At 43.6% G+C, this 26,899-nt stretch overlaps 1 protein-coding gene across 1 annotated transcript in view; it reads left to right on the top strand.

The window, feature by feature from the left end:
* TMEFF2 (transmembrane protein with EGF like and two follistatin like domains 2) overlaps positions 1-26,899 on the top strand; it is a 135,050-nt gene that overhangs the window by 70,355 nt on the left and 37,796 nt on the right. Inside the window, exon 5 of the mRNA XM_075511350.1 lies at positions 9,567-9,663. Within this exon, the coding sequence (XP_075367465.1) occupies positions 9,567-9,663 (97 nt within the window). The remainder of the gene's footprint in view (positions 1-9,566; positions 9,664-26,899) is intronic.

Here is a 26,899-nt window from a genome sequence, read left to right as displayed (position 1 = left end):
AGAGGACCAGCTCAGTGGTGACAATTGCAGATCAGGGAGTGCTACTGTGGAAATATTAAATTCTTCCGGGGCGGGAGCTGTGATGGGGGATTGGGGATCGCCCTTTGCATACAGGCTGACCACTGAGCTGGTAGAGGAAGAGGCAGTTAAGGAGTCAACCATCGTGGCTCGCAACCACGAGGGTACAGCCTGGCTGAACATAGTTTTTGACTGCCCGTTTTGGCCCCTGACTGAGCTGCCTCCTTCTGAGACCCCATTGCAGACCACGAGCTTGGCATGTGTCTTCTCAGCTTCCGAGCTCTGGAGCTGCGCCTGCTCTCAGTTACGTATGTGTAACCTGCATTAGCACCACAGAAGTAAACAGAAAGGAGTATAACATGGAAGAAGAGCAGAGTGGGAGAAGAAAACTGCGCTCCCCTTGTTGAATTCAATGAAAGGTAAACCCAAGTCATTTTTACAGTAGAGCCACTTTACACCACCCTGATTATGTAAATGGGACATAAAGTAAATTGGACTTTCACTCGTTCTGACACTCCCTTCCATTGCCAGAGTGATTTACAGAAGCCTTAGTGTGAATTAGAACCAGGACCAGTGTCTGCAGTCCTCGTTTTAGGATTTAAAACCAGCCATTTCCCAAGATAATTGTGGTGCAGTCAAGACTAGGAGCAGCTTCCTAAAATTGGTTAATACCCAGATTTGGGTTTCTTCAGTGGCTTAAATGGAGTGGCATATTATCTCCTCTATAGTCTGCCTAAAAGATAGATTTGATGTCTGCAAGCAAAGACGTGAAATTGCTATAGGCTTCCACTCTTGTAGCCTGCCACCTATTTGATTTATGTGATAGGTGATCTCAGATGACCCTCCAAGGCACTGAACCATTAGAGAGTTATGTTGCACAGCGATAAGAAATCTTCAGAGATACCTAAATCTTCTTTTACCACTGGGAGTTTCATCTGTTCTGGAATAAAGAACATTTTTATGTATGATGTTGCTATCTTGCTAGCCATACTAATATTCAAAAGGATACACAGACTTAAATCAATAGCAAAGTGACAAAGACCTTAAAACTGAAGTAGTCACCGAGTGGATGCTAGACAGCTCTTTTAGGTTTTATCTTTGTTCCTTTCATTCTGTTTCTTGAAAGATGAGTAGCTGTAAGGGTTCACATTCAAGTCTTCTGTTAATCTTTCCACCAGGTGGGAAGCTGGCAAAACCACCCTTTCAGTGCGGAAAGCCCTGGAAAGTCACATCACCCATTTGGGACTTCCTTATTGTAGGCTTTGTGAAACCATAGGTTGGATCCTTCCTTATTTTTTTCACTGAATTTCTCTAAATTCAGTGGTCCAGGTTCCTCTCTGCCTAAAATGAATAAAAGTGCTTAGAACTTCAGGTGGGATGTGAATTCTTGACTGAGGTCAGGGAAAGCACAGACGGGTAATTTCTGTCATTTACATCCAACTGTAGCATCTTCCTCTGCAGAGGAAGGCACTGCTCATATTCCTCCAACTGAACCTCTATCTAATGCAGTATTTGCTCGATAGAATTTGCTGTAAGTGCAATGTTACAGCATGTATGTAGTCCATATGTCCCGTCTGTCAGATTATCTTTGCATCATGTGTTTAGTGCATCAAGCATAAGGTATCCAGCAGTAAGCTCCTGTTTCAGGCAGCATGGGATGCAGCTTCTGCCCAGACACGTAAGAGGAAGATGAGGGGCCAGAACCAGTCCCTGCTTTTCAGCAGAGCCCAAAGATGCTGGGGCTCTTTGCAGGTCCTCAAGGAGAGGGTGTTTGGTAGTCCACAGAAGGGATGAAGAGGGTTTCAAGCCTGGCCTGCTCCCCTCCCTTCCGGCACATGGGGCCAGCTGGCCACAAGTGGCTCACACTTGACTCTCCCACTGAGTAACTTTGATGGCCATTTCTCTGACAAATAAGAAAAGTGTTATGATATTTGGTACTTTCCTGGACTGCAGCATCCCATCTCCCTTGATACAGCGCTGAGGTTTAATGATCTGTGTGGCCACACAAGTCAACCTGAAGGAGGAATCCGACATCATCTTTTTCTGTTTCTCCTTCATCCTGAAAAATCTTCTGGTCCTTGCAATTAGGACTGCAGTGATCTCCTTCCAGGCTCTTTAATAATGGCCTTGATTGGTGACCCATCGCATTGCATCCGTCCAGCTGTGGGCATGTCCACTTGGTTGTTTTGTTCGCGCTGTTGGACATATTGAAATACATGAGAGCAGGGAGTGATGCCACAAAAGCTTGGCAGCATCGCAGGCATGTTTTTACCACAAGCTGCATCTATTCCTTGAAACTTCTCCTTCAAGGAAGTGATTTCTCTTTAAAATTAAATTAATGCAAGGCAGAGATGAATAGTCCCCACGTGCTATTTGGCTTTTTACTCAAAGCTGTTTATGAGGGGAAGCTCTTGGCAAAATTTAAATGAGCCTCCTCTTCCTCAAGCTGGCAAATACTGTCAATGCTGGTCATCGTACGCTTTCATAAATCTGCAGTGTTGGCATCCCACGTACACCAGGCAAACATCAAATTTTGTAGGGGAACCGCACAAGGGTGCAATAATCACAGCTGTTTCATGTCAGCATTCAGGAAGCTTACAATAGGGTTTTATTCAATGAGCCATTCCTTTTGAAATGCCATTAGAGATATTTTCTAGGAGAAACTGGCCTCGACTAATCGTATTTAATTTTTTATCAAATGCACTGTGGGAGCAGCAGGGATATGCATGAGACAGAAACAAGCAAATAGTGTTTTATTTAGAATAAATAAACTTTGAGTAAGAATTGAATCCGTTCCCTCTTGGCCATGGTTGTACAAATACAGGCAGGTCCCTACAGAGGGCTGTCGGGGGTCATGTCCTGACTTCAGACCCAGATGCTCCTGGAGACCTCCAGTTGCGCCCGCTGAAAGGAGAGAACTGCCATCAGATAGATGCAGAGGAGCAATGCTGTTCCTGTGAAACCATTCCCGTCCCATCCGCTTTGAGCCACCATAAATGAGGTTCAGAGGGTGTGAAGGCTACCCATCTCACCAGGGGAGGCCTCCAAGCCCCTGGCCTGGATGACAGCTGGAGAAGGCTTCTAAGGTTTCTAAGATGTTGAGCTGTGTGAAGTGAGAGGCACACGGCTTTGCATGGGCCCATGCCCCTCCTCGCAGCAGTAGCACCTCATCTGCAGGGCTGCCAGAGCTGCTCCATGCTGGGCCCTGTGTTAGGGTAACTGCAACTGAAAAATTGGGGGCAGTGGGGAAAGGAAAGAAGCCAAAAGAGAATGGGAAGGAAGGCACAACAGGAAGCAAGACAGGAGGTAAAAAATAAAGACAGAACTAGAGAGAGCAGCAGCACTTAGTAATAACGTGAAACAATTTTTGTACTAGTTATTTACTGAACTCGGGACACTTCCCAGACACTGTTTTCTTGCACTAATTAGACTGTATCCAGGGCAGAATCGGAGCCTTCAGCACAAGGTGCGGGTGAGCTCAGCACAGGGCCTTGCGCAAGCATGAGCTGTTTCAGAAGTGCTTCTTTCCTGTCCAACATAAACTCAGCATTGCACAGGACTGAAAAGTCATGAATCAGCCCTACAAAAATAATTAGTTTTTTAAAATTATAAACTTGGTAGTTTCTGGTGTTTATTATACTCACAAGCTTTTTCTCCACAGCCCTAAAGCTTGGATATAGCTTTCAAAACAAATAAACGTAGAAAGTGAGATCCTTTTAAATTGAGATAACCCACCGGCTGTGATTTTAAGAAAAAATATAGCCTGAGAGTCACGGTAGAAATATGAGAGCTGGAAAACACTGCACATTGAGCCTGCCTGGCATCAAAGCAGTGCCAGGCTGTATCTACATGGTCTTTAGCAAGAAGATAAGAACACATTTTATCAGCAATCTGAGCTGGCTGGATGCATCTAGTTCCTTCCCAAAAACCCTGTTAGGTATTTGCATCACCCTGAAGTCGTCCCGTTAACCTTTTCCAGCACTTGGCTGAGAATGGCAATGTGGAGGTATCCAAAATGGGACCTGAAGTAATATAAACGCTGGGAAAAGGTGGTCTGGTTTCCTGGGCAGCCAGCTCGGGTATGGGACAACCCTGGCACTGTTTAAATAACCTGCCTATCAATAGCAGAGAGGTGGTTTCAAGGACTGACCCTTGGTGGTATGGAGAAACCCATCAAAGGCCTGTTGGCACGAAGGAGAATATTTCAGGTCTCCATAAGAAGTTGTGAGTCGGGTCCTGAGCTGGGTAGAGACACTGTTTTCTCGTGCGATAAGTAATTTCCCCAGCGTGTTTGTGTGTGTGAGAGAGCGCAAATTTGTATTTATTGAGATGGAGCCAGACAGCAGGAGTAAAGCAGAACAAGGCATGTCAGAGTTTGGATTTATTACCCATACAGTAGCCCATTTTCTTTTCATTTTGACTGTAATGCCGTTCTGAGCCTCTGCCAGACACAAGAGCAGAGTCATTCGTGAGTCGACCCCCTGCTTCGCACCCTTCATTTTTCTCACTTTGCAGGTTTTGACCGAGCTAATGCTTTCAGGAAAAAGGACTTATTGATTAGAGTGAAGTTGCTTGCAGCATCTGGGCTTTCATTGGTTGAGTTTGTGAGGTGTTTTTAGCCATTTGGTAGAGGTGCAGGTAACGTTTGTTCTAACACATTTAGTAAATTCTGCTGGCTTCTCTGCCCTGGTTTCTCAGAGCTTTCTCACTTCGTCCACTTGCCTTGTCACCAGCCCAGAGCAGTCCTGTTAGGACTGAAGCATGTGGCGAGATCACCTCAGCTGCTCTGAAGAGCATTCTTCTCCTCCTCCTCCTCCACATTTTAATTTGCACATTGTCGTTCATTCCAAAATACAAAAATGGCCATCAACCCTCACCGCCATGTGATTTTTGTTATTACCTAGATTTTATAGCTAAAAACAAGTGGATATCCTGTTGGGATGAGCTAGAGCAAGCTTTGAGGTTCTTCTTTCAACAATAGCAAAGATGTCCCACCATGAGGAGTCAAGTCAGAATCAGGGATTGCGATGAGCACGCATCCGATCACGCCAATCAAAGGAAGACTGCATAATACAAAAAACAATCATAACAAATCATTATAGTCGTATTTTTTTATATTCAACTGTGTGGTGATGATGTTTTATGCTGTTTCTTTGTTGTGTTCTCCGGGATAGTTAAAATATATTGAATATGGATTATTATAATAGTGTTAGTAGTCCTACAAAGCCACATGAAAACTGAACCGAGACTCTCCTGAGTTTGCCCTGTTGCCTTCAGATGCATGTTAGCAAAGAGGGATTGAGAGATTTGTGTTTAGCTGGTGTCGCCACCTAGTTCTCCCTCATGGCTCACCAGCTCCTCTTTCCACTTCCATTTACTCCTCACAGTATAGTCCGTCGGGCGAGTTATGTGCATGTCTCTTGTGTCACTGGGAAATAGGTGATGCTTTGTATATCAGATCAAGACTGTGAGCTGCTGTGCGTATTCCTAACCATCCCATTGGAGCTGCTTTTCTGGAAATTGCAAAGAGGTTTTTTCCATCCTGCCTTTGACACTCATCGAGCATCTTCGGAAGACACTGAGCAAGTCATGCAGAAGTTCGAGCATAGAGATTTTGGTGTCCATCTGCTAAAATGGCTAAACCACCAGTCATCAACTCTTAGTAGAGCATAAGTCTGGGAAGCTGTGTAGATAAAGTCACAGCATGATTTGTTGGGGTTGTAGCACCTTTGAAGACTCAAAGAGATTGAAGTGTAAAGAGGAAGTAGAGGTGTCTGCGGTCGGGGGGATCGTTTGGGGCTTTTAGTTTTCTCCTGATATTACAGGAAATAAGCACAGAGTCAGACCGATCTACTGATGATACTTTCAGTCTGGCTTTTCAGCTATGGAAACAGACCGATCTACTGATGATACTTTCAGTCTGGCTTTTCAGCTATGGAAACAAAGTAAAATGTCTCCAAAATGGTTTCTTTCTTGTGGGACTTGCAAGCAATACAGATATTCTTGAAATCACAACTACCTGATCTGAGTGCAGTGAGAACGCCAGAAAAGGACCCAATGATTAAAACCGGAGCTGTTGTGGTTACCGCAGTCCATTGACTCTGTAAATTGTGTGTAGTGCCTTCCCAGCTAAAGAATTTATATTGCTTAGGAGATTGAGATAGTCTCTGAAGTGACTTTCAGATAATGTTAGTGACCTTCTAACCCATGTTAGCACATTTCCTTGAACTCTGGAAGTTGCTAGTCTTACTAATACAAATAGGAACTTGCAGCTTAACATTTCTCAGTTGCATGAGTAATAAGCGGTGGGCTTCAGCGATTAGCCTCCCTGGAGCCCTACTATATTCCTACAGGGTCTTGGTGTTAAACCTCAACAGTTGCTAATATGAGAACTACATAACGTGCACGAGAAAAAGAGAATGGTACTCCTTTTATTTTTAGAAGAGGAATCCAGAAACTAGATTATTTTTGCTAACATTTTTTTTTCAGTTGAGATATGAAAGCAAGTGCAAATCAGCAAGTGCAGCGAGGAAAAAAAAAGGAAAAAGAGTCACCTTAGAAAATGAGCATCCACTAGTCCTTAAGCTAAAAAGCAGCAGGAAATATTGGGAAAATAACTCTTTCTAAGATGTCCAGATTTATCAAAGCACTTATCTGCACAGCATGGAGAAAACATGGGTGTCGGTGCACATGCCAGTGTGTATGTTTGTGTAGGGAGAGAAAATACACCTTAAGGAAAATTAAAGAATAATATTATCTGTGGTTACTGAAAACAGAAGAAGAGAGAGAGGGGGAGATAAGCAGCTGTCTTTTTTTATTCAAGACCACTGCATGCTCGCGCATTTAATGACAATATGCACATTCATTATGGAACGCTGGATACAGAGCTTCTTCAGAAAAATATGAAGGAGTGACCTATTATTTTCTAGTAGAAATTAAGAACTGCACTGTGCCTTAATGCAGATGTTCCTCTAAATCAGTTAGTTCTCTTCAGAACACTCAATCTTTCAAATGCCTTCCTTTAATGACTTAAGCAATTGTTTTACTCAGCTTGTGATGTGGAACCGTGTGAAGTCCCTGGTCAAACCACACCTGCTGGACAGTTATAAATAGAAACATTAAAAGGAAGAAAAAAAAATAGGGCATATGTTTTTAATTAAAAGGAAATATAAGGAAAGTGATTTGCAGAATAACAAAATTTAAAAAATTATAGCTCTTTTCCATAAAAAATATGTTTTCACCTTCCTGAACTGGAGCAATTGTTATATTCCTGGTAGGTGAGGAGTGCTCGGCTGTCATAAGAAGTCTTCTGCCCCTAGGTCCCGTTGTACTTTGCATAGTCATTCATTACAGCTCCCAAAGTATCTGCCAAATATTCTGTTCCCCTTTCACAGATGGTGAAACTGCGGCACAGCAAAGCAGCGTGACTTGATAAATCCAGATCATGTGTCCTGTCTAATATCTTAACCACTGGAAATTCCCTGCCAAGATTGGCTGTCAAAGTTATCTCCTTAGGAAAAAAGATTTCCAAATTTAAAATATAAATGAAACTTGGTGAAAAACGCAGGCCTGGATGCAGCTGCAGAGAAGTGGGGAGGAGCTGTACAGCAGCGTGAGCCTCCTGGTGCTCTTGGGTCAGGATCACACATGTGGAGGTGCTCATGGTGTGAGGACACGGCCCTTGCATACCCTGTCCACCTTCGTAGGTTGGCTCTTATAAAATATGAGCCTAAAGAGTTCCTCAGTCATTTAAGGAAACAGGAAAACCACAGCTCAGACCCTCCCTACAAAACCTGACAGTGCAGTAGAACAAAAATCCAGACTATGTTTTCTGAGTTTCCCCTTAGGTTTTTTGTACATGAACTTTGTGGATATAAAGGTGAGCAAAGTTCTACAAATAGGGCAAACCCCTCTTTTGTTCCTTTTAGGATCATCAGAATGCTCATCATAGGTAAATTTTTTTTCATTGTAATGTAGTCTAAATTCAAGCAAGACTGATAAGAAATTGCTGAGGCATAGCTCATACCTAAACATACCAACACTTTCTTTGACTATATTAAGCCTCAGGAAAAAGCTTCTGAGACAAACCATCTACCTTAGGTTTTTCTGTGGTCTGTATCACTGTAGTATCTAAGCATATCATGATCTTTAATAAACTTGTTTCCATATTCTTTGTTGCTAGAAAGTGGTATTATTCCCGTTTTACACAGTGGGAAACAGGACAGAGGTTAAATAACTTGTCCAGGGTAAGAAAGCAGGCATTGGGATCACACTTTCTCTTTTAGGGGCAAAAGCCCTTTCTCCTCCAACAGCTTTGTGAAAGCTTGGGACTCTTCTTTCTTGAGTAAATAACAAAACCAGCATATTTAAAGTCAGAGCACTCCAACCCGAGAGCCTCCAGTAACACCCAGGTTAACGGGGTCTCGTGCAGTGGATGCACGACATCAGGCAGGTGGTTTGTCCCATCAGTGTCAGTGGGGCTACCGACACCCTTCAGCATGTCCACCAGCCTTGGTAGGTTGGACCCAAATGTGCAGTAACCCTGCACCACAGCGCTGACTCCAAATGAAAGGTTGACGCTGCAGAGGCTGTTTATGCAGATAACATCAGTCAAAGCTGACTGATACTTAACGTCTGGGTTGGTTTAATTATTCTGTAACTGGCAGAAGGATATCACTAGGTACTGTGTCTTGCTAGAAAGCAGCACCTATTGAAAGATATAAAAAAATGCTTGTATACTTTAATATAAATGTGGATGATGTTTCCTTTGGGTCTTTTGACAAACCCTCTTCTTGGTGCCTACCTTAGCGGTCTCTTTCGCTCTTTCAGTACTCAGCCGTCAACGTTTTTTTGCAGTCCTCTTATACCCATATTTTTATTTTCCCCTCAGTCCCTTCACGTTTTTGACTTAAGGGCCAGTTACAAACCTTACACAATTGCAGACAAGGGTGTTGACTTTCCTGGGTTTCAAATTTAACCTATGCTGGAGATCGTCCCCTCCTCTGGGCAGCACTAAATCTTTCCTGCCATAGATAACTAGTCCTTGGGGCTCATAGCTGTACTTCTGAAGACAAAAATGTTTTGCCTTTGGAATGGACTAGATTGCACCACACAGCAGGCAATTTCAAAACATTTTCGAGGAAAACATCCCCTTGGGTCCATCTCAAGGCCTTCACTGGCAAAGGGCACAAGGCAGCGTGTGATTCTATCAATACACTTCCATTATTTTCCCAGGGAACGAAGTGATGAGGCTCGGTGGTGACACAACCTGCCCGAGCTGCAGCTTGATGGGATCATTGTTTAAGTGGAAAAGGAAGAGGAAGGGTCTTTCTCTCGTTTTCTTTTTAACTCCATAATTCAGGGAATTTATTACAGACCGACATGGAAATCTCTGCGTTGGCCCCATTCAAAAACACTGTCTGTTGGCCAGGCATCGGCTCTGTGAGCAGCGCATTAAGCTGACGCGGTGAACAGATTTTTCTAGAGAGAAGTGCTTTGCTACGGTGCTGTCTTTACTAATGTATATTCTTCTGCTTTCCATCAAACAGTCAATGAAGGCTCAGGTGAAACCAATCAAAAAGAGACATCGACCTGTGACATTTGCCAGTTTGGGGCAGAGTGTGACGAAGATGCAGAGGATGTTTGGTACAGTAATTTGCTCTACTCTTCTATTTTAATGAATGTTTTATTATTTAAAGGTACTGTGGTTTAGAAAGCATTAAAAATATTAGATATTCAATCTTCTGCACCCAGAGATTCATCACACAGTGATTGAGGTGGTTATTACTCTGAAAAAATGTGTAAAACAGTCTGGTTTATAATTTTGGAACATGCACAATTTAGACAAAGTCTAGAAACACAGTTATCCATTTTGTTACTGTTATAACTTATGTTATTCCATCTGGGGTTTTACAGCTTTATACTTTGGTAAAAATAGAATTGGGAAAAAGAATTGACCTAAAGCTTTTCCAGTTAAAAAGTATCGTTAGTATTATCATCGTGTTAATTCATGTGTGGCATTAGAAATGCTGGGAAATCTGTCTCGATTTCTCCTAGTTGCTGGAGTTGAAGACCTAACCCTCAAACGTTTGAAATAATTAGAGTGTACATTTAGACATTTTCTCAGTGGAAATTGTTTTATTTTTTATTTTTTAAAAGAGGTTTCAAAAGTATTCAATTTTTTTTAATTATTATTTTAAACCTTAACCACATAACCTGAAGGGAAATAATTCTATCTACTCAGATTTTTTTTTTTTTTTTTAATTTTTCATTTTGCCTAGAAACTATGCAAGCATATATTAAGTCAACTTTAAACTAATCATTTCATTGTGATTTTGGAACAGCCAATAGATCAAAAAAGCTGCTATTCACAGAGCTGTACTTCTAACACTGCCTTAATGCCAAGCCTCGTATTTCTATCTAAGTCATTAATACAAATTTAGAGAGATGACAAAATAATCATGCAGATGTTAGAGCTGTTGTCTGGATGATGCCTCTGAAGCTGTGGACTGGTGGTAGCTAAAGGGTGGATACAGAGACTGGGCAGTGAGATGTCAATAAAGCAATATTGCCTGAACTCTAACTTGGACGGTAGGAATGGAGCAGAGAGAGGAAGGAAGGAAGGAAGGAATGAATGAATAAATGAATGAATGATGAACATGATAATTGGGCCCAGTGTTGGGCAGCTGACCTCATCCAGGCAAGGCATCCAGGCCATGTTGGTCAGGCGTGAAATTATGAACATTTCTGCTATTCAGTGAAGAAGCTTAGGAATATGGTCATCCATTTGTGCTCGGTTTGGTTTTGTCTTGCCAGGCTTTTAACAACCTCTGGTTCTAGTCTTTAAAAAAAACACCAAATAAACAAACCACAGAGGCCTTGCTCTGGCTCCAGTCATCAAAAGAAATTGCGGTGTTGAAAAACAGGAGCAAGATGCATCATGGTTATAGGTTTGCAATAACGTAATGAGATTTGTGTGGAAGAAATTGCTTAATTTTGACTTTGCTTAAGGAAATTACCCCAAGTGTCAGGATTTTCATTGTCTCCTTGACCGGTTGTCCTTGAGAGTTTTGGTGGTGCAGTGTAGAAACAAAACCATGGTAAAATTAATATATCAAAATTCACAGTCTAGTGCTCATGTTTTCATAATTAAGTGCACTTCCAAATTGGAAGGCAGGAGAAGAGAGGGGCAAGGAACAAAATTAGCTGCAAGATAACATTATTAATCATAAGCACTGAGTAGCAGTGTTTATTTTTTTCCAGAAATAGCTCAATAAAATAGCCTGATCCAACTTACCCCAGTAATGTTCCCACTGCAGCTTTTGCGCTATCTAATTTCTCCCCTTTGAAAGAACTTGGCTTATACAGAGCAGCATAATGACTGCAGGAGCTGAAGTTCTCAATCTTTATTGACAGCCAGTCTTTCTGCAGGGGAAGACGCTTCGTGGGGTGGGAAGCAGGGAAGGGCATTTACTAGGAAGATGCTACCAGACAAACTGTTAAAAGGCAGGAAAGCAGATTTCCAACCAGAAGTACAAAGACCATGTAAAGCCTGTTAAAGGCCTGCTTTGAAGTAAACAACTTCATATGCCATAACAGAGCCCTGTTTTCCTGTCCCTGCCCCCTGATTAGTCTTGGATAAACATCTTTCTAAAAGATGAGCCTTCTGGGTGTTAGCTCTTTGTTATTCTTATTTCTAGAATAAAAGCGGACTGTGTATGGGGGACCTAGATCCCTCTTTCCAGTGTACGTTAATTGAATTTCCATGTTTGGCACCAGATAGACATACTCCCCCACTCCCCCTGCCAAGATTTGGTGTGCAGAAAATCTCCTTAGATTAAGTGGGAAAAGAAATTTCAGTTTATTATTTGATCACTATTTTTATGTGGATCAAATTTCAGATGTAAGCAGGGTTCCTTTAGCTATCTCACCTGACTGATGAGGTTTGTAAAGTCCAAATGGGGTCAGTGGGTCCCAGCAGCCCTGGGACCTGTTGTTACAGGGTGGTGAGCCCAGCACCGGCACTGTCCCGTATCAATCAGAAACAGTTTGAGGGTGCAGGGTCAGTCCCTGATCCCTTCCAGGTAAGAGGGATGCAAGCTGGTAGCAGAGCCAGACCGCAGAGAGCTGGAGACACGAGGCTGGCTGTTCGCCTAATATTTCTAGGGTGCCAGAGTAGATCAGAGAAGAGAACACAGGTGTGATAGCAGATGTGGTTGGGCTGCTGATGATTTAAAGCGACAATTAACATTATTCTGCATTGCCACAGTCTGTTATTCTGCAGTCCCTTGTCTCTGGTTTAACTCTTTTTTTTTTTTGGTTATTCATTGCCAATTGTCACTCAGCTAAATTGTACTACTATTCTCTGTCACCATTATTTTTAAATCTTTTTATTTGCGTAAAACCGGTCTGTTAATGGCACACAGACGGCTACGCGAAGGGGCAAGATATGTGTGTGAACATTTTTTGGAAAGTACAAAGAAAAGGCAGAAAAGAACCCACTGTAATAACAGGTTTTCCGCAGCATGGTAAAGCACACATGTATTATTATCCTATTCTGCAGTCTAATATCACGAGAGTGAATGCAATTTGGCATTCCATTAGTGAATCTCTTTCTCTAGGTTAAAAACAAAGACTGTTCAGTTGAAAGTCTTTAACATCTTGCTACTTTAATATGTGAAAGCTTCTTGTCACTAAGAGGATCGTGTATTACTGGCATTATTCCCACCTTTAATGCATTTTGCACCAGTGGGCTTCATGAATATTTAAAGCAGGGCAGTGGCTATGCTCTTTAGCACTGGATTGCAATCTATTGGTAAATCAGACATTTGGTGTTGCTTACTTTGGGTTTTATTTCTGAGCTGGCTAAGGAATAATTGATTTTGTAAGACGGGGCTACTCAACATAACACCCCGAGAGATATACTTAAAAGGAAATGAGGAATGAAGCGTAGCATTGTGAACCGTGGTATATTTCTAAGATCTTCCAAAAAGCATCTATGAAATACTCACTCACTGTATATAAATAGTACTCACCAAATGGAGTGCCTGCTCATCTGCTAAAGTGGCTTAGTGTCAGTGCATAACCATGTCAGAAACCTGGATTCCAGTATTAATCTCCTCCTTACGGGCCACTGAGGAAATAAGAGCACTCTCTACACTGGACAAGCCATGGTTTGGATAGATACTGGGCAGCTATTTCAGAGGTCCACAATGTGTCCAAGTAAGTGGAAGGAGATAAATAATAGGAAAAACTCTTCTGTTGAATTTCCTGTTGGAAAATGCTGAGAGGAGAGGACAGGAGTATTTTCTTAAAACAAGATTAAAGCCTGCAAACCTCTGACTTGTAGAGTTAATCAAAATCAAAATGATGAATTGGGGTTAAATATGCATGCTTTTCCTTTGAATTTCAATATCAGCAGGTCAGCCAGCAGCAGTCTCAAAGTGCAGCATTGCCCAGAATAAGATGCAGTTTGCTAGCTGTAAGACAGACACACAGAGATGTATAACGTGCTTGGGAGGGAGTGCTTTCCCTGCAGCCTGGCAGTGTCCGAGGAGGTTAGGAGGCCATCTCCGTAGATTGCTCCTCTGCCTTCCCCTTCCTCCCTCCTGGAGGCTGCAGGTGGAGGAGAGAGGCAGCAGTGTCCCTGGCAGGAGGTGCCTGACCTTGAATGGGCCACTCAGGGGTTTGCACCAGTGACAAAAAGGGGCGTAAATACCCCTGCTGCTTCCTGCAACTCGGTCCCACACACCCCTAAGACTCCTCCTTGGCTGAGCATAGGGTTTTGTGCTCTGCCATAGGTACCATACTTGTGGTGGGCAACCTTCCTCCGCCTCACGAGCCTGGCCCGTGCTGGAGGGGCCTTTTCCATTTCTTGCAAGTGGACAAGGATCCCACCGAGCAGGTCCAGCTCAGGAGAAGATGTTGAAGCCATTCTGTGGGGATGCTATGTCCCTGATGACCCAAAGCTGGGAGCTTGAAGAAAAGCATCCAGGCCTGAATGAAGGGGCTTGTCATGTTCAGTGTCTAGGTCAGTGGGTGAAGGAAGGACCATCGGTCTCAGACGTGCTGTGCAGCTGGGTGGTATTCCCAAGTGAGGTGGTGATGTTGCAGCATAATTACAGCAGGTCCCTTGTGTCCTGCACTTCTTTCTGCATGGCTGGGACAATAAACTCCCCTTACCCACAGCAGACAGTCACATACACAAAACATATTAAGAAGATGAACTGTTTCAGTCCTTTGTTTCATATTTTACTGCTAATCATTGATATATATATATGTAGTTTGGGTAGATGCTCCTATAAGGCACGTGAACAGTCTGCAACACATGAGGGTGGTGAAACTGCATTCTCATGCAAATAAGCAGCACTGTACATGGGAGATATTTGTGCAAATCATGCAGCTGCCATCAGCAGCGACCCTTACAATCAATATTGCTCTAGCAATCAATATTTATCTTTATTATCGTATAGAAAGAAAAGATATAAAAGAAACTAATGATTTTGCCAGCTTCTCAATCCACACAGCAATTAGGTCACTCAGCTTTGGGTCCCTTCCCCCTTCATTCAGTTGCTCTCAACCAGAGCATCTGCAAACAAGATGCTGTACTACTATAAAGTACTAAAAGGTAGCTTGAAAACTCACATACATTACACGGGTATTGGCTGCTTCATGTTCAGCAGCGTGTATAATAACTATGTGTGACCTACTTGTTCCAGATGCAGAAACAACGAGCTACTTTAACATCTGCAATGTCCCGTGCATTATACAGTAGATATATTGCCATTTTCTGCTGCTTTCCTTTCTCTTTCAGAGAAAAAGTAGATCTTCAATCATGGCTACGTATAAGACGTAAACATACTTATTGAACTTGTGGTTCAATTAAACACAGAAGCGGAGTCATATCATTAAAAAAAGCAACTTTGCAAAGACTTAAATTTCTGCTTAACTTGAGATCATACCTAAGGCACAAAGTGAAGCTGCTGCTGCATAAATCTTCACACTGAGCTTAGTAGTCATGTCTAATAACAGTCCAGGCAAGGATTTACAGAGGAAAGTAAAGGGACTGCAGCACGCAATCTCTGCATTGCACAGCAGGAGACAGCCAAGTGGCTTACACCCTCCTAAACCCTTGTCACTTATCTTAGCCCCGGCCTAATAACAGAGCTACCTCCAGTGTCTGCCCAGAAATTAGCCCAGTTAACTGTAAACTTTTTATTTGGTGTGTGTTCTATGGTTAAAAGATTTTGAAATAAAAAGAAAGCAGTTGACTTCTAGTGTAACTGTTGAGACACCATGTTGACATGACTGTAGAGATACCATGCAGTGGGCTAAGAGTCAGCAATCCTGTAAAAAAGTAGCGAAAGCAACAAGATTTGAACTGGAAATTGGTTAATGAAGGATTTGCAATGACAGACAAAACATTGGGAACCTTAGAAAAAGGAAGATGACACCTACCTGTCCATACATGATATTTTAATTATTAAACCTGCTCAGAGGAAAGGCCAGTTTGGTGGCTTTCATAGGAGACTGGTCAGCCAGCCCTGCTGTCTAGGGTGTGAGAGCTGCACAGAGAACCTGGATATGTTCCTTCATTTGGGCTCTGGAAAGAAATGCTGTGTGAACTGGCACAAAAGCAGGAAAACTAGCAAAATACAAAATCATAGCTTGAATTTCCACAGCACAAACAAGAAGAAAGCTTCAGCAGTTCCAGCTTAGGTGAAAGCTTCAGGCTTACTAGCGACCACTATCTAGACATCATGTAAGAGTCAGAAAATTAGGTCCCCAGGTGAGCGTTGCATGAATGCCACAGTTCCTATCAGGTTTCTCACTGGCAAGCTACTGAGATATTGTAGGACACTTTCAGTGGACAGTTTCAACTTAAAACTAGCCCAGGTGAAAAAGTGACTTTGTGCCCAACAATAGCCAAAGATCCCCACTGACTTCTAAAAGACCTTAAATCGAGCCAAAAATATGTGCAATGATTCCACAGAAAGAGCAAGGGAAGATATGGGAACAAGAAGTTAGCTTTATCTTCAGAGGAGGTTTCTCTAAGAGCAGCTTATGGTCCAATCTTTTTGAGGAGTAGGAGGCAGGAATGTGCACGTTGTATTTCTAAACTGAATGCAGTACTAGAAAGTGCTTGGCTTGAAAAGTTACTGCTGGAAAAAATGATGGCTTGTTTGGCCATCTGGTGAAATTGTTTTACTCTACATACATTTTATTTGGTTTTAGTTAAAAACAGCCATTTTTCCCGGTCAGGTAAGTTTCACAAAATCACCTTACCATCTTTGCATCCTTCATCCTGTGCCAAAATAGCCTATTTAATTTTGAAGTGAGACTGATTCCCAACTGCCTTAGGGTGGTGGTTTGGAGAATTTGACCTTTCCATCCATTGAGTCAATGCAATCCTTCAGAGGTTTATGTTCATTTGACAAACTCCTGCCTTTCCAGATTCTCAAGATTTATTTTCTTAATAACATTCTTAAAAAAAGCCTGGTTTTAACATAAGCCAAGATTGTCTGGAGTTACTTATATTTCATACTGTTTTATTACCAATACACTTTGGAACACTCTGGTAAATAATTCAGCCTACACAAAGAAATTGGCTATATTTTCTCTATACATCGAGGAAGTCTGTCATGTAGACTATATATCACGGCTCTAAATGTTCTCAGATAAATGCAAACCCACATTGTGTTCAATCTATACTACTCACCCAAGTAGGTCTGTTAGGGACCCTATACAACACATACATCTCTTATCCAAAAGCTAGAATACCCAACATTTGGTTTTGTAATAAAAAAGATCTTTTGCAATTACAGCAAAACTGGCTGTGTGTCCAGGGGATAATACCCTACACAGTCATAAAGCTTATAGATTTTTTCCCTTGTGCTCCTCTTTTCAGATGCTGATCCAAACTTGGTTTTCAGTTTCAGAACGTGAACTTCCAGTTTATGGAAGTCAATGAAAGTTATTCCACTGTCTTCAGTGAAACAAAAGTTCTCTCCCGGTATCATAACTGTGAAGTAACTTCTCAGTAGCCGGTGGTGCCTTTCGCTGGCAGAAGGGAGAGCAGACTCTGTCGGAGTGTAAATGCGCAGTCGCTCACAGAGTGCAAAGGAATAACTTGGAAATTGTGATGATTAAAGCAGAAAATGGACTCCTTCAGTTGCTTTGGAGGAAATATTAATTTGTGAAAAGCCAAACATAACTGCTGAGATTTTGGGGGGTTTTCTTGTCTTATCATGGTGCCACGCTCCTGTAGGAGCAAGACACAAATTTTTCCGAAATTTAAGGGAGGGAAGGCTTGTAAGACACATGTAGAGCTGTCATTTGTCTTCACAGGTATTAGTCTGTCAACATTAGAGTTGAAAAACAAAAAAGCTGCAATAATTTTAAAAGCGTGGCTCAAAATAGCCAAATTTTCCTGTTAAGTTTCCACGGCCAAGATGCCTACCCCTACGTTCAGCACGTGGTGTGTGGACAGGAGGCATGGAGGCACAGAGGGATGGGTGGTCATGGCAGAGAACACTGGAGGGATGGACTGCGAAAGGACAGAGGACTGTGGAAGCAGGGAGGAAACCTAAAGCTGACTTGCAGCTAGTCCGTTTTGCTGTTTGCTGGAGAGCAGGGAGGAGCCGCAGTGGCTGCCCACGTGCAGGGGCTCGGGGAGGGTTTTGGGGACACTACCTGAAGGCGGCAGGGAGCTCCTCCTCACCTGCCTTCCCTCGGCCTGGCTCGGAGGCTGAAACGGCACACCCAGCGTGCGGCAGGTGAATGAAGCATTTATGTGGCAGGGACAGCTGGAGGACGCGTGGGGTAGCGGCTCGGCTGGCATCGACGCTGTGGCTGTAGACTGCGTTAACGCCAATCTGTGCGTGTTACAAGGGCGCACTTGCGTGGCTGGGCATTGCGTCAGACAGCGACAGCATCCCTCGCTATTTTCAGGAAATTTCCATCTACAGCATATACATGTGACAGCGTGGCAGAGAGCAACCATTTTATGTGCCCAGTTTAATAGGGGAGCAAATGAAGCCAGGAGGTTGTGGGTTTTTTTTTTACTCCTCTGACACCAGCGGTTTTCAGTCCTAGGCAGGAAAATGTAGCAGCCTTCCAAGCACACACCTTTATTAGCATTTGAAGGAATGGTTTTGGCAGTCTGTTTTGTGCTCTTGCTGTAATACAGGGTGTCATAAAGATCATGCCTGGCTCCTGCCGCTTTGTGGGAGGTATACAAAAGGATCCCTTTTAGCTCTGCAAGGGCAGAGCTGCGCACGGGTGCTCTGAGGCGAAGCCACCACTTGGTTGTGTAACCCCGTGGCTGGGAGAGCCTGGGCTCACCAGGTTGTGAAAGTGCGCATAAGGGATAATATGATAATGCACATCAAATATTAATGTGCATTGACACATAATCGTCTGCGTACATCAGGGCATTACAGCATGAAAGAGCAAGTGCAGAGACCTTGGAGAGCAATGCGCTTTTGCACCTTTTTTTTCCTGTTTCCTTTTCCCCTTTTTGTTACTTAAAAATAAGCTTTCCTCCCTCCCTGGCCCCCCATTTAGCCAAAGTCATAGCCTAGTAGTAAACTGAGCGGTGCCTTCATGACAGCCTATTTAGTCGCAATAAAAAGCCGATTGGCCTAATGCGCAATCAAGAAAGGAGTGACATTTATTGCTTCGGTTTTATGATGCTGTGAACTGAGCAAGATTTGGAGCCTTACAGTGCCTTCAGGGGGCAGGAGATCACCAGCAATGAATTGTATTTATACCTTTTCCAATTTCCTACTAGCATTTTAGCAATAAATAGACTGTGTTGTTATTGAGTTTTATGTAAGTATGTTTACGAAAGCAGGAATACAACTTTGTAGCTCAGAATTACATGTGTTGACTAAATAGATCAGCAGAGAGAATAACTATGTAAAGCACTGAGAAAGCACTTTCCAATTTATTATCAAATGTCTTAATAGAATGCTTCATCTCTTCCATCCCACTTTATGTTAACTATTAAATTAAAACTGCATCCGTTGCAGAAGGTCGGAGGCTCCTTCACACACCCATGTTGGAACATCAAGGCCACAATTTGTTCACACATCTAAGCCATTAAAAATACATCCCATGCATTAAATATGAGCCTGAGGAGAACTCAATAGGAGCTGACGCGCAGGGCTGACCTCGGCTCTCACAGCCCCTGCGGGGTGGCAGGTGTCCCTTCCCCACGGCGTCCATCTCCTGCCCCGGTCCTTTCCCACATGCAAGTCGCAGCTAAAAGCCTGCGTGAGATCTGCCCAGATGCACAGACGTAATTGCTGTCTCTCCGCCTGCCCGTTTTGCAATGAAGCTCTCCCATGCAGAGGAGCACAGGTGCCCCAGGGACGCCCGTCCTTTCGGGAGCTGCAGGTGGATTCCGCTGATCCCTCTCCCAGACCTGAAGAGGGTTACTCTCATCTCGTTAGTTTGCTGGCAAGGATGTGTCCTTGAGACAGCACATTTCATTCATTCATTCATCTTCCTTTCCCTGGCAGCGGTACTTTCCCCTGGGGCTTGCTCCCAAAGGCAGCTAGCCACTGTGGTCATCGTGAGACAGCAAGACAAGAGGCAGCATCCGCAGCCCGTAGTAGTACCTAGTTTTGTACAGCAGCTTTCACCTACAGACCTGAACGCTCTGAGGAAAAAGAGGGTTACTGCTGCTCTTTTCTTCTTGCACATGCAGCGATTTGCTTGGGGTTGCATCAGTCCCAGTCTCATACCTATGGGCCGAGATCTCATTTCATCACTGTGCGGGATGACATGAGGTTATATTGCCTTATTTCTGTCTGTTCAGGAGGTGCAAACAAAGCCTGAAGGAAAGCCTGGAGTATGCTCCTAAAATTTCATTAAATCGCTAGACTGGATTTTGTTTCGTAATTTAAGTCAGCCTACCAAGCAGGGTAGCCTGGAGTACGCAGCCAATTCAGGTGGTGCTGCCTCAGGCAGGTCTCCTCGGAAGCGGGAGGCACACGTGTTTGAGGACGCAGAGCAGTTTATGGTGAGAGTTAGTCTGATTTTGCACATGTGGAGGGAGTCTTTACAAGGAGGAATTATTTTATCATCATTTTCTTCTCACTAGTTTTAGGAAGGTCACTTCTAAGCCTTACCTTCCCCACCAGCAGTGGATGGCTCACGTGCTGCATGGGACGGGGCTCGCAATGCACTGGTCTCTGCTAGCAGGAGGGCTGTCATCCGTTTAGTCTCGCTGGTAAATCAGTCTGCTTTCAGAAGTAACTTCTGGTGTAGTTAACAAAGCTGTTACCAGAAATTTGCCGTTGGTCCCATCCCAGCTGGTACCGCAGTTCTTTGTGAGCAGACGGAGCCTTGCTGCATGGCACGGTCCATGCCAGGACCTGCAGCTAGATGATTGTCCCGTGATTCCCACCAGACATTGCAATATTCCCACTGGCTGTTGCAGGCTGGGGTGAAACGCTGGGATTTGTAGGAACAATTCTCATTTTTCTGCTGGCTTCAAGATAGGAGCGAACAAAATCAGCAGTCTGAGGCACACAGCGATAAAACGTTGGTGAAGGACAGCCTCAAATGTTTACAGAAGGAGAGAAACAGTCAGCAAAGCTTTGTTTTAACACAGACTATAGAGACGTGAAGGACACCAAGTGTAGGCAAACCATAAAAAGGCATTTATTTTATTCTATGGGCTTTAAATAAACTTCACACGTTAGATACCTGCAGACACTTGAAATGGCATGTGAACAGAATTAGAATTTTCTTCTCTAGTCACACAGCTAGCATGAGGATTTTTCCATCGCTCTTCAAACCCAGTTGTCAGCCTTGTAATTCTCTAGTTTCTCTGTTTGGGTTTAAAGCATCCAGTCTAGCAAAGACTGCTTTACACAACTTAGTTCCTTTTAAATAGGAATGATATTTAAAAAAAAATAAAATGAGACATTTATTTTGCCCTAAAGGTGTTAGCATACAATTCAATGTACTGTTGAGGGCACTAGAGGCATCGGGAAGCCAGATGAAGGTCATATTATAATTGGTGCTTTGAATTGTAAGAGGGAAGCAAAGGTGAAGTTTGTGATGTTTTTTTGTTGAAAACTCAGTAAAGAAAGTTACGGGGAAAAAACGAAAGGAGAATTAGGAATCAAGTTGCAGTGTCTTGCACAGCAGGTTAAAGCAGTTTTCATGAGCTGCAGTCTCCAGGACGAAGCCTTGAAAACTGGTGGAGCGTGGGACCAGCTCCTCACCAAGCTGGTCTGGCTCTGGGAAGGAGCCAGCACCCGGGCGGCTCTCCTCACAGCTGTAAGGCGAGGTGCCTGCGGGAGCAGTCCACGAAACCATTTTGAAACAACCTCCGTGAGCTGTCATAACAAATGTGCTCTGAAAAATCCATACGTAATTTTAGGCATTGCCAGTCACTCCCTGCTATTAAGCAGCAGCAGCAGCGTGGCAGCTGTATGGCGATTGCCCTAGCTCCTGGCTCTGTGCTCCGGCTAGGCTCCCAGATTATGTTGCATTTGGTATGCAAGGAAGGACAGCAATAAATATATTCACCACTTTAGTGCATTTTAGCTTGACATATGTCCAGTAAACAATTTTTTGGTCTCTTGCAGTCCAAAAAAAAAAAAAAAAGAAAAAAATCACCTGATTATTCAGCGCTTCCTTCTGTTATGATGCTTTGGGGTCCTTCAAATCATTTTCATTATGCACTACATAATAATAAAAATCTCTGTGCAGTATGCTGATAATTCCGTGCATGGTCTCTGTGATTTCTAATTGTTTGAATAACAGGATGCTATTGAAATGCCATGCAGAAACATTGTGTCACCCTGAGGGAATCAAGCTTTTCTCCTTTTACTCCTGGTGAAGATAAACATTTGAACAGTCAAAATAAGTAAAATATCCCAGGGAAGCCACTGTGAAAAGTAGACATGCTAAAGCCCTTAGTGCAGAAGCTGGGCTGCAAAGGACAAAAAGGAAAAATAAATTAGATAAATAAATAAAGAAAGAAAGAACATTGAATGGAAGGCACTCAAAAAAAGCCGTGCTTTTTCTTCTCTTGTGATCTTAAAGCAGAAGAGAAGCACTAGCAGACCCAGGAAAGAAATATCGCATGCTATTTTTGTGCTGCCATTATAAAATATGTATTGTTTATTGTTCTGCACTGCAGCTAAAGTTTTGCATCAGCCTCAAAAATACAGCAAAGTTTGTTTTGAAGGAGACACGCAGCATCTCTATTCTTTAAGCCTCTTAATGATGTTCTTAAGAGTGTGGTGGTAAGATTTCAATCTCCAGACAAGCACAGGCAGGTTGTAGGGTTTGATTCATAGAAAGTGTAAAAAATGGTGTGCCTGTGTGCATTATGAATATATTTTATATATACTATTTTTTTTATATATATATATATATATGTCTGTGTACTTGATGTTCAGCTGTATGCGAAACCAGGCAATGATGCCAGGCGATTTTGTCTCCTGGCTGGAGGCACCTTTTGGTGCCATCCTCTTTGGCTGTGCTCCACACGCTGCAGAGACCGCTGTAGCGTACCTGAGGTTGGCCAAGCTACCAAAAGTCCCTGGTGACTCTCTGTTGAGGGTGCCAGGACTTCACACTACAATCTACCTCTCTGTAAAATGGGTATAATAGTACCAAGTCATTGCTGCTATAAGGCTGTATGAGATTACTATAAAGCTTAATGGTGTACTTGTAAATGGTTTGAGGGTCAGAGAAAGGAGCTGGTATTTATGTGGTCCTTTTGAGACTGATGTCAAAATGGAGGTGCATGCAAGCCCCCACAGCAATCCAGTTTAGCTGCCTGTGTGTGCGGGCAGCTTTGAGGATGACTGATGTGGTGCCTAGGTGGGTAGCAGAGGTGACCTGCCGCTGCTCCCCAGTGAAGGGGTATCGCAGGCAGTGTGTTTTAACAAGGCACGATGCAGCAGCGCACGGATGGCCTGAACAGGCTAGCTGAACTCCCGGATGGTGGATGCGTGTGAGCACAGGTCTGCCCGGCCTGGTTAACCTTGCCAGTCCCTGCTTAGAGCTAGTTCAAGTATCTCTGCGTGGCGTTGTGTTGAGACATATTAAGCATACCCAAAGCTGCCTGGGTAAATGAGTGCTCCCACCAGCCTCCTGACACGCTGCTGAACCACGGTACAATGCATGTTCAAATGTTGAGGCATAATGTTAAGCCTGGCTTCATTTCAACTTGCCTGCTGGTAATGTCAACAAAGGTGCGGCGTGTACCAGAAAGAAAAACCTTGCAGGCATCCAAATGATAGAGAAGGCATTTGGGACTGATTGCCAGGCTCTTTATGCAGGCGTATACTGCCAGGTTAGCTTTAAATGGGCATTTAATGTCCTGCTTGGAGGGGCAGGGGGCTTGGAGAGGACTGTGCTGACATCCAACCAGAAATTTTGAGTTTCTGATCATTGTTTTCTAGTCAGAACAGAGGAAGATAAGAAATGTCTCTGGTGGAAATACCATAAATGTACAACAACAGTGTTTTTATTTATACACTGTTTTATGGCAAAGGGAAGGCTTTGGGCTTTTTTATGCTGCAAAATGTTGTTGGTTTTTTCCTTGCTTTTTTATTTTTGCCTGGAGAAAATATACGACATGTTTAAAATGATTGCAGAATGGAACATCGCTTTCCCTGTAAAATAGTGCTCACTGAGACATGGTGGGATCTCACACTTGACCAAATTAGCATATGCGCTCAAATATCAGAGCTCTGACTAGTAAAAATAACACTAGATTTGCATTTTCACATTTTTAGCTCTCGCTTCCCTGTCTGTTTGGTTTTATGCCTTTTTTCTTGACTGACAATTCTCTTTGTGGCAGATTTATTGCTGTTCTGCTGTTTGGACCCTGTAATCAACTAGACACTTGGCTGAAGACGTTAGTCATTTCATTAAGTACTTTTTTGCAGATATCTCAGACACAATTTTCTGTTGCTCTGGTTCCAAAAAGCAAATGACCCATGGCCAGCAAAGTCTGAATATGAATCTTTAATAAACAGAGGTAATACCAACAATGCTCTCAGGTTTCCAAACTGCAGAGGGCTAATTAAAAGATGTTGAATAGGGAAGAACTGCCATTGCCATCTCGCTCTGACAAAAATGTGCCTGCATCTGTTCCCAGTAAAACTGCTGTTTTAGAAGCACTGTCTCATTTATCCTCCTTCCTTCCCATCAGAGCTACATATGAAACCTTCCTCGTGCTACACGCAGATATTGCATAGTAATTTTTTTTTAATTATTTTTCAGTAATGCATTGCTGAAAACAAAGACTAAATAGTTGTCTTAGGAGCAGAGATAAAGCATGGAGTTGGGTTCTTTTTATCATTGCTGTGTCACTAATGAGTCTACTTCATTCATGAACTAAGGAAATACAATTACAGCATTCCCCTACACTTTATAAGCGAAGAACCATTCTCTCATTTTATTGAGATGCCTCCTTAAAACGCCGTTCCTCCCTCCAGGGACAGTCCTTCATGGCTGCGAATCCTGCCTTCAGTGGCATGCTCTCTGCATGCAAAGGCACTCTCTGTGCCCAGAAAATAATACCATATGTTATTTGCAGAAGAGTGGGGAGTTAGGAGCCTGTGTGCTCACCGGTGTACTCACCCGTGCCTGGTTTATTGACCCCATTAATTTTTACAGAGACTGATTCAACAGAAAGCCAAGTTGGCTGCTCCAGCTTGGCCAAGCAGCCTGGTGCAGCACATTGCCATCACTGCTGGGACGCAGGCCTCTCTGAGGTCTGGGCAGCTTTGTTTCGTGGTGAAGATCTGTACAGGAAATAACTACTGGTCTACTTCTGCACTCTTCTCTCGTTTCCCTGGGAAGAGGAGAAGCATGTCACACAGGTGAAGTAGTGACAACCACTCCCAAAATGCACATGGGTTCCCCTGTGCTGTTTAGTACATTTATTGAAGTTACTGCCTTGACAGAAGCTCAGAGGCAGAAGCGCAGCGACTTGCACCCTCCAAGTCAGTAGTGAGGCACAAGGACATGCCCTTTAGCATCTTACCTGCCACGGGCTTAGTTCAGCTCTGCCAGCCCTCCCATAAGCAGCCTCATGGGCTTCTCCAGCATGTTAGCTAACCTCACCTCTGTCTGCAGAGACCTTCCAGTTCTGCCTTGACGCGATGTTCTCATCAGAGGGTCCAGCAATGTCACCAAGCTGTGCTGCAAGGGTGCACCTGGGGGAGTTAGCCCAAAATCCCTCAAGGAGGTGCCCAGGTTTGCCTGTTGTCTTTTTAGTTTGTTTTGATTTTTTTGCTTTCATGATCACCAGAATAACTAAGTAGATCACGAGATGTTCAGCTCCTCCAAGAATTTCATCATATGAAATGAAATGGAATAAAATAAAGCATATAAAAGAAGTGGAATTCATCAGAGACTATCATAATGACCTGGAAGAATAGACATAAGAAAGTGAGCCTTGTTTAATGATTGTTTACAGTGACAGCCCAAATTTTAATCAGTTAGTATATAAGCCCACTATTTGAAAGATGTGATGGGCCTGTGGGACAGCCTTCAGCATTTCTGCCTTTCTCAGGGGAGCTGCAGGGTATCAGCTGACATCTTGGAAGCACTCTTCTTCACAGATGCTTTTAAAGCTGCTTTTCTGGCTGCAGAAGTCATAGTTAAGCCTTACGCATGTATTTTGTGTATGCTCTTGGGTACAGTTTCATCCTGTGACCCCCTAAGAGACCTCACTGACCTTCTCACAGCTTCTTGAGCCCGAGGAAAGCTCAGTCAGCCTTTATATTGCCAAGCTTTCTTCAGCGCTACACTTAGGAACACAGAAACCAAATAGATTTATTGATATAACTATAATCAGAAGTCATAGCCAGGATGATAAAATGGTCAAATGATCAAATTACTTAAAATTAGAGGCGTACTGAAGTGCCTCAGGGAATGGGAAGCTGCAGGCAGGCAGCCGGCCTGCTGGTCAGCCCCGTAGCAGCGGGATGTGTGTTTCCAGCCCCACACAGGCAGGGGGCCTGGGGGGACCCCAGGACCGGTACGGCCAACAACCAAAAGAGATGAGGCTGCTCTGATTTTGTCACTTGTGAAAGAACGAGAAGGTAACGGGGCAGAGCCTGGGCATGGCCAGGTTGCAGGCTGAGTGTGAGAGAGGAAGCGCCGGCACTGGGTGCTAGCTAGGAGCAGGACGGGATTTCTGGGCATGACAAGTGTTGGGGCGCGTCTCTCTTTGGGGTAGGGGATTCCCGTGTCCCACAGGTTCTGAACTCTTGAACACCATTAGGACTCTCACCTAATGTACTGTGCTGGTTTTGGCTGGAATAGAGTTCATTTTCTTTATAGTGGCTGGCATGGGGCTATGTTTGGGATTTGTGCTGAAAACAGTGTTGATAACACAGGGATGTTTTAGTTGTTGCTGCACTAGTCAAGGACTTTTCAGCTTCCCATGCTCTGCCAGGTGCAGAAGAAGCTGGGAGGGGACACGGGTGGGACAGCTGACCCCAACTGCCCAAAGGGCTATTCCATACCATATGGCGTCATGCTCAGTGTATAAAGCTGGGGAAGAAGAAGGAAGGGGGGACATTCGGAGTGATGGCGTTTGCCTTCCAAAGTCACTGTTACACATGATGGAGCCCTGCTTTCCTGGAGATGGCTGAACACCTGCCTGCCCATGGGAAGGAGTGAAGGAATTCCTTGCTTTGCTTTGCTTGCATGTGCAGCTTTTGCTTTCCCTATTAAACCATCTTTATCTCAACCCGTGAGTTTTCTCCCATTTACTCTTCTGATTCTCTCCCCATCCCACTGGTGGGGAGTGAGCGAGCGGCTGTGTGGGGCTTAGTTGCCAGTTGGGGTTAAACCACGACACGTATGCCCGTGAGTCCAAGTGGGGGTG

Source organism: Mycteria americana, chromosome 9, assembly GCF_035582795.1.
Source record: "Mycteria americana isolate JAX WOST 10 ecotype Jacksonville Zoo and Gardens chromosome 9, USCA_MyAme_1.0, whole genome shotgun sequence".
NCBI classification, from domain to species: domain Eukaryota; kingdom Metazoa; phylum Chordata; class Aves; order Ciconiiformes; family Ciconiidae; genus Mycteria; species Mycteria americana.
Note: the sequence above shows the minus strand (reverse complement) of the source record. Positions and strands in the feature narration are given on the sequence as shown.